Source organism: Taudactylus pleione, unplaced genomic scaffold (assembly GCF_031769625.1).
Source record: "Taudactylus pleione unplaced genomic scaffold, aTauple2 ptg000016l, whole genome shotgun sequence".
Classification (NCBI taxonomy): domain Eukaryota; kingdom Metazoa; phylum Chordata; class Amphibia; order Anura; family Myobatrachidae; genus Taudactylus; species Taudactylus pleione.
This window is the reverse complement of record NW_028284418.1, coordinates 38,165,275-38,178,934: the sequence shown is the minus strand read 5'-3', so window position 1 is coordinate 38,178,934 and position 13,660 is coordinate 38,165,275. Positions and strand designations below refer to the sequence as shown.

General features: G+C 44.0%; 1 protein-coding gene across 4 annotated transcripts in view; it reads right to left on the bottom strand.

Annotated features, from left to right (window-relative positions):
* Window positions 1–13,660, bottom strand: part of LRRC20 (leucine rich repeat containing 20) — a 654,368-nt gene that overhangs the window by 620,575 nt on the left and 20,133 nt on the right. For all 4 annotated transcript variants that reach the window (XM_088475705.1, XM_088475713.1, XM_088475702.1 and 1 more), the window contains exon 2: window positions 9,516–9,628. In XM_088475705.1, the coding sequence (XP_088331831.1) occupies window positions 9,516–9,585 (70 nt within the window). In that variant the 5' untranslated portion in view covers window positions 9,586–9,628. The remainder of the gene's footprint in view (window positions 1–9,515; window positions 9,629–13,660) is intronic.

The window sequence follows — 13,660 nt, the reverse complement described above, 5'->3', positions numbered from 1 at the left end:
CCGATTGCGAGCGGGTCTGAATGACCCCCTAAGTTCTGTGCACTGGTAAAAAAAACAAAAAACACTCTAGTTGTGTATTCTACTACCCTTTAAAAAAAAAAAAAAAAGAAGGAGGATCACTGCTTTAATCCTGCGGCTGATACTGAAGACTGCCAATATGTTAAACTGCCATTGATAAATAAACCCTCAAGTGTGTGCTTAATTTAGAAATAGTCTTACACAGTATAGATACATAGAATGAGCCAGAAAAGAACATTGAAAATAAAGCTGTGCTTAAAAGTTCAATTAAAATCTAAGGTTGTCCAATTACTTCTAAATTTATCCTTATTTACACTTTATTTTGCTAAACTGCATAATCAAAGCATTCATTTCTCTTCATTATAGACTTCCCAAAACCTTCATATTAGTTTTACTTTTGGATAAATGATTGTCAATAGTCAAGACCTCTTTCTTTGCGGTTTGTATTACACGTAGCCAGAATATTTCTGCAATCTATTTAGCTATTCAGACCTCCCCTGCCCTGATTGTTTTATATCACTATACAAATGTCTTCCTGTGTTCGCACTCAACTGACAGACATTCACACTGTAATGTTTAGCAGTATCAAAAAAATGTAAATCGCCACATAGAAAGGAAAATTATATATTATTTTTTCACATTACTGCAGCTTAATTTAATAAAAAAAATATCCAGAATTAGTGAATGCAAATCACTGAGTAATTATAAAATACAAGATAAAAACTATTTATTTTATTTTGTTTAATGCAAATGGTTAATGTTTTATTGGCAATGACAGTCTGCCATCTGCTGGCACAAATGGAAAAATAATTACTTTATGGATATATATAAAAAGAGACTGACGATCACAGCAAAACTAATTTCACACGTTTGTAAAATCATGGTTATTAATTGTACACATTTGTAAAATCATGGTTATTAATTGTACACATTTGTAAAATCATGGTTTTGCTCATCATTCCCATGTTAACCTAAAACAAGACTAGACCGATATGTAGTGTTCCCGCTAGGCTGTTTTAGCGGGGCGCGGCACCCTGCCCTCCTTCTGGAGGGCAAAAAGCACCCTGCCCTCCAGGAGGAGGGCAAAAAGCGCCCTGCCCTAACAGCCTGCGGGAGCCGTTCTCACCCGCGGGACGCAGTGTCCCGCGGGTGGACAAACATGCGGTGACCCGGTCACCACCGGGGAATAGACGCCGGGCGCATGCTAAGCTTCAAATGTTTTATAAAAGCCTACCAGCCCTCTTCCAAATTCTCTCTCTCTGCCATTTGCCTGCACCAGTGGTGTAACTAAGGTATTTGGAACCCAGGGCAAATTTGAAAAGAGAGTAGCCACCCCCCCAGTATAGGTCCTCCCAATGGCGCCCCCAGTAGTAGCCACACCACCCCCAGTAGAGGTCCCCCCAGTAGTAGCCACCCCCCTCCCCCGTTGTGCAGATAGGTTAAAAAAAAAAAAAAAATATATATATATATACTTACCTGATTCCACGCTGCTCCTGCTAGCGATGCCGCTCCCGCCCACCAGTCCGCCCGGGCTGGCGTGCTCAGCATTATGGGACAGACGGCATGATGTCAGTCCCATTACCCACTGCAGGAGCCGGACGGAAGTCCGGCTCTTGAAGTGAGTGCTGCAGCAGTCAATGAGAGTCTATCTGACTCTCATTGGCTGCTGTTTAACACACGCATCGCCGCCAGCGCTAGCGGCAATGCGTGTGTTATGCACAGCCTGAGCCCGCCTCCTAGCGCTATTGGGCAAGCGCTCAGGGGGAGGGAACAGGCTCAGGCGTGCAGCACAGGACCGGCGCTGGAAGCCTAGCGCCGGTCCTGTGCAAATGTGTAGTGCTGACCGCACTCATTGCGGTCGGCGCTACACCGGCTAACTAGGGAGGGCGGGCCGGTACCGTGGCCGGCGGCGCCCCCCCGCGCCGCCGGTCCAACGGCGCCCAGGGCACGAACCCCGCTCGCCCTGCCCTAGTTATGCCACTGGCCTGCACTCCTTCGCTGAACATCCTTCAACTGTTCACACCTCCCCTTAGTATATAAGCTCCCATGGGCATGGACCTCCTTCCTCTTGTTCATTCCATGCCATCTGTGCTCCTTGTTTTTTGTCTCCAGCGCAGATACTGTATGCTCGTCCCTACCTTGTATACAGGCTTATTGAGTGCTGAACTGCCTCTCCTCCATGTGACTTACCTCTGCTTGCCCTACAAGAAAGTGAGTTGCCATATGCTCAAGCGTGTATTAATAATAATGACTGATAAAATAAGTTGACAGTTTGCTGGAAACTGGATATGCTGTGACTTGTAGTTCCACAACAGCTGGCATGATACATTAAAGTACTTTATTTATAAGGTGCTGTACAGCTAGGGAATTATACATACAGATGCGCCCAGTTACATTGTGACTGATTGCGCTACAAACATACACACGCATCGCACCATGCGATTCGCCATGCCTGCATACGCTACGGTACGCTATGGCGCACACTGCGATCGCACTATGCTTTCCCAAAGAGACGCATATGCAGTGCGCATATCCGCTCGTGGGCGTGCACCTCGCAATATGCGTAGTGTGATTTGCCGCACCAGAGGCAAGGATATAAGTGGGCAAATCTGTACAATGACACGAGTCTGGCATACAGCAATATCAATCTGCTATATTTTAGCAACCAACAGAGACATCTAGTGGTCAATATATGGCAAATGCTATATTCCATATAAAGGGAATTTTCATAAATGACATTTAAAAAAACATTAAGCAGGGTATGGCATGATCCCCAAGAATGGTAAGCAAACATACCTTACCGGTATTGTTTCACTATGTACCATAATTAAAAGGCTATAATTACATTCTCTGATTATTACATAGGAACAGTAAACATATGTGCAATCCCCCAAATGTATAGATAGACAGACAGAGTGGTGGAGGCAGTTTCCTAATCCGGAATCTGGTTTTGGCATCACAAATACTCACTGAACGACGAGGTGATATCCCCCATCTCCAGTTGGAGAGAAGAGAGATGAATGTCCTCAACATTATTAAAATTCAGATAAGCGGTTTTAAGCTTTTTTATATTTATACACATGATTTTATAGTGAAAGTGTTTGGTGTATTCATGTTTATTATTTTGTATGGTAGATTGTTTTATAGGATAAACAGTATTGAGATGCGCGCTGCTTGCAAGGCTTGGTCTCACTGACCGTAAGTAGAGCTTGGTCTCTGTAACCGGAATTACTGTGCGTTCCACTGTGGTGACTAAATTCTAAAAAGTTCTTTATAGAAGTCTGGTGAGTGCGCTCATATTTTTCTATATATTTGGAGTAGCCTGAAGAGTCCTTCCTATTTTAAAGGTGTACTCCAGTAATTGTGATAAGTATTTGTGCGCATTGCATTTGGATTTTTTATATTATACACTTATATAGGGATATACAGTCAGGTGCATAAATATTGGGACATTGACAGAATTTTCATATTTTGGCCTCTATTCACCACCACAATAGCTTTGAAATGGAACAAACAAGATGTGCTTTAACTGCAGACTTTCAGATTTAATTTGAGGGTGATTACATCCAAATCGGGTGAACGGTGTAGGAATTACAACGGTTTCTATATGTGTCTCCCACTTTTTAAGGGGCCAGAAGTAATGGGACTATCAACTCAAAAGCTATTTCATGGACAGGTGTGGGCTATACCCTCGTTATTTCATTATCAATTAAGCAGGGAAAAGGTCTGGAGTTGATTCTAGGTGTGACATTTGCATTTGGAATCAGTTGCTGTCGACTCTCAATATGAGTTCCAAAGAGCTGTCACCATCAGTGAAGCAAGCCGTCATTAGGCTGAAAAATCAAAACAAACCCATCAGAGAGATAGCAAAAACATTAGGTGTGGCCAAATCAACTGTTTGGAACATTCTTAAAAAGAAAGAACGCACCGGAGACCTCAGCAACACCAAAAGACCCGGAAGACCACGGAAAACAACTGTGGTGGATGACAGAAGAATTATTTCCCTGGTGAAGAAAAAACCCCTTCACAACAGTTGGCCAAATCAAGAACACTCTCCAGGAGGTAGGTGTATATGTGTCAAAGTCAACAATCAAGAGAAGACTTCACAAGAGTGAATATAGAGGGTCCACCACAAGATGTAAACCATTGGTGAGCCTCAAAAACAGGAAGACCAGATTAGAGTTTGCCAAACAACATCTAAAAAAGCCATTACAGTTCTGGAACAACATCCTATGGACAGATGAGACAAAGATCAACTTGTACCAGAGTGATGGGAAGAGAAGAGTATGGAGAAGAAAAGGAACTGCTCATGATCCAAAACATACCACCTCATCAGTGAAGCATGGTGGTGGTAGTGTCATGGCGTGGGCATGTATGGCTGCCAAAGGAACTGGTTCCCTTGTATTTATTGATGATGTGACTGCGAACAAAAGCAGCAGAATGAATTCTGAAGTGTTTCGGGCAATATTATAAGCTCATATTCAGTCAAATGCTTCAGAACTCATTGGACGGCACTTCACAGTGCAGATGGACAATGACCCGAAGCATACTGCAAAAGCAACCAAAGAGTTTTTTAAGGCTAAAAAGTGGAATGTTATGCAATGGCCAAGTCAATCCCCTGACCTGAATCTGATTGAGCATGCATTTCACTTGATGAAGACAAAACTGAAGGGAAAATGCCCCAAGAACAAGCAGGAACTGAAGACATTTGCAGTAGAGGCCTGGCAGAGCATCACCAGGGATGAAACCCAGCGTCTGGTGATGTCTATGCGTTCCAGACTTCAGGCTGTAATTGCCTGCAAAGGATTTGCAACAAAGTATTAAAAAGTGAAAGTTAGATTTAGGATTGTTTAGTTTGTCCCATTACTTTTGGCCCCTTTAAAAGTTGGAGGCACATATAGAAACCGTTGTAATTCCTACACCGTTCACCTGATTTGGATGTAATTACCCTCAAATTAAATCTGAAAGTCTGCAGTTAAAGCACATCTTGTTTGTTTCATTTCAAAGCCATTGTGGTGGTGAATAGAGGACAAAATATGAAAATTCTGTCAATGTCCCAATATTTATGCATCTGACTGTATAGTGATAGAATCAGCATAAATGGTGTTACTGTAATCCACATTCTCTGGGTAGATCTTTATATATAAGCCAATTCCTCACCAAACATAAAAGAGTATTATACACAGGTAAAGCGGTCTGCCGTACAATGTTTGGGCTGCCAAAGAAGGGTCTACGTACAGCTAATCAAACACACCAACAAAGAAAAGTAACACATTGCTACAAATCTACAGTATTTTGAGCAGGGGCATATTAATATTAATTAATGCCCGTGTACATTCCCCTTCCAGGGCCCCCTCCTCTCCCCGGCGGCCGCCAGCAAACTGACAGCAGCAGTAGACTCCAAGCACTAGTCTGTGCCCGGAGTCTACTTCGCATGCGCTAGTCACCTTGAAAATGGTGCGGCAGCCATTTTCCTGTCGATTTCCCTACTGCGCATGCGAAAAAAAACAGGAAAATGGCCGCTGCGGCCATTTTCCAGGCATTTTGTGTAGCACTACTATGGCAGACGTGGGACTTCAGAGAGGGAAGTATAAAAAAGTATGGGTGCAGGGTGTGCGGTGTGGGCCCTCCTATACCCAGGGGGCCATGTGCACCGCACACACTGTACCCACTAGATATACGCCCCTGATTTTGAGACTAGGTTGGACCAGTAGACTGCATTCAACAGATACGAGAAGTAAAGAGCATGTTGGAAGGGGACCTTCAGAAAAAAATGGGGTAATCTGAGAAAGAGAGAGCAGCTGCAGAAACTAGCTGACTCTGCTAATACTCTAGAAGATTGAGCAAAAGCACATGAAGCTGAATTTAAGCCATGAAAACCTACACAGATTACAGCTCTACAGCAGGAACACCTTGAAATCTTGAGGCAGCTTACACTGAGCCAAGAAATCCCAAAGACCAGTGACAGATCTCCAGCTGCAGTTTGATGAACAGGCTTATGGAGCTATAAAATGAAGCATCTTCTACAATAGAGGGAAATGTAATAGCCTGCATCGCGTTACTCCAGTGAACATGTGTGCTATATATATATATGTATATATATATATATGGAATGTCCCATTCATCGGGCGCCCACTATCATGCCCTGTTCAAACTCCAATAATTCACGTCGATTGACACGAGCAGTCCAGGCAGTGTCCAAAGTAACACATGAGATATCAGATTACAACTGTTGCAGGTCTGGGCATTTCCAAGCCGTCACAGTATGGTGATACCACCTACTGTACCATTACCTTTAGATACTGGTATCCCATGAGTTTTGCTACTTTACTTGCCCAACGGATGCAGAAATCTGATCACACTACGAACATCAATATTTGACCATGTTTCCGCTAGCCCTACCATCTTACAACTTATGCTGGGACAGTATGACTGATATGAGACGCAGTCTAATGCCCGTGAGGGGAAACAGCGGTCTACCTGCTCAGGCCTGGCGAGAAATTAGAAGAACATTACACATGTGAGAGAGCACATCCTCTAGTGTGATAAATAAATATACAATTCAAATATAACGCATTTAGGGCCTGATTCAGCAAGGAAGCACGCTATCAGACGCACGCACCCAGCTGCTGCGAGAATGCGCTAATCAATGCATACGCACAGAGACCGCAGCAAAACATAAAGCCGTCCACCTATGCCATGATTGACAGCGCAAATATCGGGAACATCAAGTGCCATCGAAGCTGCGTGTAAGCTAAGGTTAGACTTGGCCCTGCCCCAGCCTTGAGATTCCTGCACGCAGAGAGGTGCCCAGCTATGTGCGGCACCGCTGAGCTTAATTTATGCAAGCCCCTGTACCGTCACGCCTGCATTAGGCCGACCACCCCGTCACCACCCACAAAAGGCACTTTCTGTCAATCAACATCGAAGGTCTCTGCGGGTTCCCTGCGTACTCTGAGTGAGCCCTTACCATACTCAGAAACCTGTTCGCGCAAGCACAATGCGATGCATTCACAGACTGCAAATATCTGCTCGCACCGTGCGTTCTCTCACTTGCGTTGCTTGCTGAATCAGGCCCTTAGTCTCTGGCATATAAGCAGGACATGATGTCTAATTTGCATGGGCATAACTACCATAGTTGCAAGGGGTGCAGCAGTTAAGGAACACCAGAGTTGAGGGGGGCCCATCTTCCGATATAACATGTGTTATATACATTTTTGCTACGGGGCCTTCAAATACCTAGTTTCGACCCTCAGTATTACACAATGTTGCATCTCTTATGGTTTAAATACCATGGAGATGTGATTCAAACCCAATGTAGGATCCCCTATGACACGTAAAGACATATACAGAAAGGTAAATTGATTCTTATATGAATTCAAAATTAAGAATAACTTCTGTTTGACCATTTTTTGAACATTTGAATCGTATATTTATAACATTAGAGGGCGCTACTATCTCACCCTACACCAAACTTGCCAAACTTTCTGGAATCACCGCGCCCTAAGATATCAGCATTCTTTTCACGGCACCCCTGGGACAAAGGTTTCTTATTGAAAAAATCTGTAAAAATGATTACATTAAGTACATTTTGCTTACCTCGCTTCCTGGTTCAGTTATATGATAGTGGACAGGGTTGTGCTTCTGATTGTCAACATATTTTATGATTGGCAGCCACTATCACTGGTTTTGCCGATCGAGTTGAACATACAGTAATTTTATTTAGTCCTGGACAACCAACCTGGGGCACACCTGCAAGTGCCCCGAGGCACCACAGTGTGCCACACACCCAGTCTTGGAACTACTGCCCTACACTCTAGTTAACATTTCTAAAACTGTGTGTCGCTACACCTTAGTGTGTCATGGACAACGACAGTGGAGTAACAAAAAGAAAAAAAAAAAAAAGTGTGGGACCTACAGGACAGGCCCTGGCCAATCAGCAGAGCAAGGGAAGGAGCGTGTGCTTTCACACTCTCTCTCCTGCTGGGGCTTGTCAAAATAAAGTCCAATTCTGCAGCATCAGAGAGGAGGTGGGAGCAGGCAGGCAGCCGCAGCAGTGCAGAAGTCTCAGCATCATGGGGTCTGTCACAGAGAGAACGGGTGTGGGGGAGGGAGAGGAGGATTGTTTCGTATGAAAAGAACCGCTGGGTGCCTTGGGTACAAGAAGATTCATTTACATTAATATTTATATCTTTAACATTTTGTGTCAAGTATGTGGATGTCACTCTTCAGTGTGTAGCGGCAAATAAAAGTTTGAGGACCACTGCTCATTCATTTTAGGACTATACACAGCAAATGTAATCCAGGAGTTTAAGCAGTCACCCGTTATTATACACTGAGTGTCCAAATTATTATGATTGCTAGGTTAGTACTTTGTTGGGCTACCTTTTGCCCTGAATAAAGCTTGAACTCTTCAAGACATGGATTCTACAGTCTGTATGTTTTGTAGGGAATATTAGCCCAAATGCGATAACCTGCATCTCCATAACATTGCCTCAGCCAACCTGACGCGTCATGATGATACAAGAAGGATCCATACCTTCATGCCACTGTCTCCATATCCTCACCCTACCACCTGCATTGTGTACTTGGAAACGTGATTCATCAGACCACATGAACCATTTTCAATCATTTACTGTCCAATTCCTGTGTTCCTGAGCAAACTGGAGGAATATCACTCAGTTTGCAGGGGATTGCAATGGCATACAGACAGGCCTTCTGCTTCTGTAGCCCATATGATGTAATATGCTGTGTACTGTTCATTGAGAGCCCATCTGAATTGGTCCCGATTTAGATTATTCCTAATTTGATGCACTGTTGTCAGTCTGTGGGACTGAACAAGTCTGCCCACTCAAGCATACAGTAGCCATTTACGACCACAGGGCTTGGGCTCAGACCAAGTTTATCATCTGCTGGTCCACTCCGTGTACACTTTACCAACTGCCGCTCTCACAATTCATCAGTGTAGCCATTTTGCTAAAGCTCGTACTGCTGCTGTGAAAACAGTCATTCCACGTTTGCAATCCGTCAGCTTGCGTCATTTTCAAATTATTTAATGAGTGATACACTTCATTAGTCTCTGCATACCTTTGCCGGTCTTATACAGATTCATAATATCGCCTGTTGGTCGTAATTATTTGGCCACACAGTGTACTAATATATATATAGCTCCATAACAAGTGTCCAACCCACTGTCGTAGCCCAAGTCTTTTGCTTGTGTTTTAATCTGTAAGTAAATATATAATTGCTTCTTCGGAGTGATGCTAGAAATAGTTTACACAGAAGATTGAGTACAGTACTGCCATTAATATAAGATAGACACTCCCACATCTACAGATCGAGAGCTCTGGTGATCTTAATTCCTATACAGGTTTTAACTTTAATTATTAATTCATCATTCATCTGCATTGCTAACTTAGGTCTTTAACAACATTAAATTGCTAATTCTTTACGTAAACAAGAAAATGTACTACTAAAATCAATGGATAACAACTTACCAAGATGGTGTCCTCCACTCTCCACCACTTCGTTAACCCTCCTTGCTACTCTGGCTACAGCTTCTGCCATTCTTTTTGCATTCGAACGCAACTGTTCGTCTTCCAGCTCTTATCTAAAATAATCAAAATGGTTATTCTCTGACCAATAGCAATGGGGTAATATGCAGTAGCCACAAATGGCAAAAGCTTTATAGATAAACTCAATTCAAAACGGAGTTTTGCTCCTAAATAGGCATCCTCCTAAATAGAATCCCTGGACGACACATAAGACACTACCAGGGGGGAGGTTGCGACTTGTTGGTTGGAAATCCTCTTTAATGTATTTAAAATATATTCTTATGGAAATATCCCAGAAAAAAAAAAAGACATTAATAAGCACATTGGGTAAGACATTAATTTTATTTTATATGCGAACATAAGGATTTGCAACAAATGTGCCTGTAGACCAAGGGTGTCTAAACTTTTTTTCTTAGAGTGCAATAGTAAGAATATGACCTTTGAGAATATATTTTGTTGTCGTCTGTTCAGTTAGCCTCCCAGCAATTAATTAAGGGTTCCTTGCTAAGTAAATCTTATTATAAAGAAACACTATAACTTAAAAATTTCTTCAAAACAAATGTATTTTTACTGATTTTAGATTGCAATTTTACTCACAGCAATGAGTTTGTTTTTTCCCTACCACAAAAAACAGATGATAAAAGAACGTTACAAATCCCGGCACTAGCGTCTAAAAATTATAGTGTTCCTGCTAGGCTGTTTTAGTGGGGCGCTGCGCCCCGCCCGATATCAAAAGGCTAAGACAACATGGAGGGTGCCGTCCCCACCCGCGGGCCGCAGTGTCCCGCAGGTGTGAAAAATTGCAGTGCAGCGATCACCGCTGGTGAACAGAGATAGGAGAGCTTGGGGGAAGCCCGGCATGTCCGTAAATGTCAGGCCCTCCCCCAAGAGTGACAAAAAGGGGGCGCATCTTAAACACACCCCCTTCTCTCATGGCCACACCCCCTTGTCGGTTGGCGCACACTAGAATGCCCTTTCTAGGTCCAGCACCGGACCTAGAGTGAACACTATAATTAGCATTATTACACAGCTGTAAATAAAATATTAAGTGTGTGCAAAAACTCTTGCCTATGGCAATATACAAGTAGAAAAAGCTTCACTGCGAAATATTGTATACAGCTCTACCTTGTGTCATTGAAACAAATCTGTAAGTTTAAATATTTAGGGGGCGATACAATTGTTGGTGCCGGCGGCTGCCAGTGCTGGGTGCCCAACTGTTTGGACGCTGGCATTTCTGCTCACCCCCTCCTGAGGCAAGCAGAAATGTGCAAAAAAAGTCAGTGATTTGGGTGTCCTAAACAAGACTTTATATGGGTTTAGTTGCTATATGTGGCTAAACACTGTCTAATTGGGTGTGACAAGAGCAATAATTAATGGGCTCCCAAAACAATTGAATTGCTATATTGGGTGCCCATTAATTATCAGTGCAGCACCCACTGAGACAGAGCCACTGCTCAAACTACACCAGGTATAACACCAAAAAAAAGCCGGATCGCCTCTTCTAACAGCTTGCCAGTAAGATTTTTGTGAAGCAGCAATGGGTCCCCATACTATTGGATAATGGTGCATGCGGGGATAGAGCAGTGGCACTCATAATTCTCAGAGTCCAAGAAAGGACGTGTCAGAGAGGCTTATGGTCTGAAGGGTGTGCAGTAGGAGAAGGTCATCCATGGTGTCAAAGGCCGCAGAGAGGACCAGGTAGATAAGGAGGGAGAAGTGGCCCCTGTATTTGCCCGAAAGGAGATTGTTGGAGACTTTGGCCAGGCCAGTTTCAGAAGAGTCTAGGGAGTGGAAGCTACGTTGGATAGGATCATGAATACAGTTATCAGAGAGTTAGCAGGTGAGATGGTTGCAGACAAGCTGTTCAAGTATTTTAGAGGCAAAAGAGAAAAAAGAGAGAAGAGGCAGTAGTTAGAGAGTGAGGAGGGGGTCAGGGTTTTTTTTTTTTTTTTTTAGAATAGGTGAGACAAGAGCAAGTTTGAAGGATGAAAGGAAGATGCCAGTGGAGAGGGATAGATTGAAGAGGTGAGCAAGGTGGGAGCAGGCAAGTGTGGGAGAGGGAACAAGATAGGCGACAGGGGATAAGTTCCAGGGCATAGGCAAAACTGGTAATGGGTGGTCCTAGTTTTAGCACCTGTATCAGATATTGTGTTACTGTTTCTTGGAAAAAAAAAATTGTATCACATATTATGTAGATACCTGTATTAATATATTCTAGAGTTGCGCGTTTGAAAAAAAAAAAAGGGGTGTTGCCACTCAAACAGGGGGTGTGATTTTGAGACATGCCCCCTTTTCATATTCCGCAGCACTTAGGCCATTCCCATCAGTCCCTACCTCAGTGGAGCATAAAGAAATAAATTGAAAAAGCCAGATCCACAAAGTACCACCATAAAACTTGTGAAGCCTTCACTGGTGACAACTGGGAATTTTTACTGCCATCAAGGTTTTCGCCAGCGATAGAATCATTAGAGGGAAAAAAAATATTTAAGTCAGAAGATTGTGCTTACCTGCCATGCCTAGGTTTCTCCACATTGCTTCTAATCATCAGCCAGTACTCCATCGCCTTCAGCAGAAGAGGACGAGGATGTTAAGGGATGAAGGGATGAAGGGAGATGTGGAAGATGAAAGTGGGTGGTGGGATGAGGGACAGGGCAAGAGGAAAAGTGGTGTTTGAAGGACACAGAGGAAAGATGGGTGGAGGGACAATATATTTGAGACCAGTAACGTTAAGGAGAGATGCAACTGTAGGGTCACAGGACATTGAAGACAGGGGGGGATGCAGGGCAGGGAGATATGGACCTGGGAGGCACAGGGCAGGTAGGGCTAGACTAAGAGATAGTGCAGGACAGGGAGATCTGAACCTACTGGGGGCACAGGGATGGCTAGACATGGTGGGGGACCAGCCCTGATAGGCTGCTGTTCATGTTTGACATGCCGCCGGTACTGTTTTACCATGTCCAGATGCAGCAGACCTGGCTCAAATTTGCACTGCTGCCTCCCGGGCCCCGCCCCCCCCTCTCTCTCCGGGCCTGGCAGATAGGCAAACTGTGCTAATTGGTGGTCCGATGCACTACCAGACCACCCCCCAGTTTCACCTATGATCCGGGTGGCAGGTAGAGTGGAGAGAGGATAAAACACGGGAACGGACTTCATCTCCTGTGGTGGGGCAATATTAGCAAAAGGGTAGGTGGCTAGAGGGAGAGGAGGGTGGCGTGGTAAGGGTAGCAGAAGAGAGATGGGAGGAGATTTGGAAGGGAAAAAGGAAATAGCCAGTGGCAGTGAGGGAGGGGAGAAGGGGAGGCAAAGGACTGTGTTGAATGTGGCAAAGAGTCGGCCAGGGAATGGAGGACAGAGAAGAAATGAGAGACTTAAAGAAAGATTGCTTTGCAAGGGAGAGGGCAAAGGAGGAGGAAGAGAGGATGAATTTGAAGAAGACTGCCAAGGAGCAAGAATTCCTCCAGGGGTGTTCAGCGGTGAGTGTGCATTTTTGAAGGAACCATGTCTCCCCAAATGGGCTAAGGTTATGGCCTTACTAGTGTTCCGCCAGGTTTGGAGGGCGACTGGCATGAATATGGGTTCCAGCGTGCACACAAAAAGGGGCCATAGCCATTGAAAAGGAGACATGTCCTTATGATGCACCCCCTTTTCGTCAGTGCAGGGGGCATGCCCAGTACTCACAGAGATGCTGGGCAGCCCCAAAGCTCTCCCTGCAGAGTGAAAAGATGCTGTTCGTCTATTCGCCCAACTGCAACTACTTTCTCACCTACAGGACATTAATCAGCACAGTCTGCTGGTGCGTCCTAGTCGCATTGCGACTTAGATGCATTTTTTAGCAAAGAAAAAAAAAAAAAGACGCCTGATGCTGGCAGAGTAGCACGGGAACTGGTGGCTAACACCAGGCAAGTCACGCTATGTGACGCATTGAGGCTAGATGTACTAGGACACATCTGTCTGTGCAAAGAAAAATGTGAGTTTAAGTTGTTCAGCTGATTATCAAGCTGCCCTGAAACATTTGCTACAAACTCTACTAAGAGCAAGAAGACAGGTGTAAAGAATATCACAAATAATACAAATGCTTACTAATATTT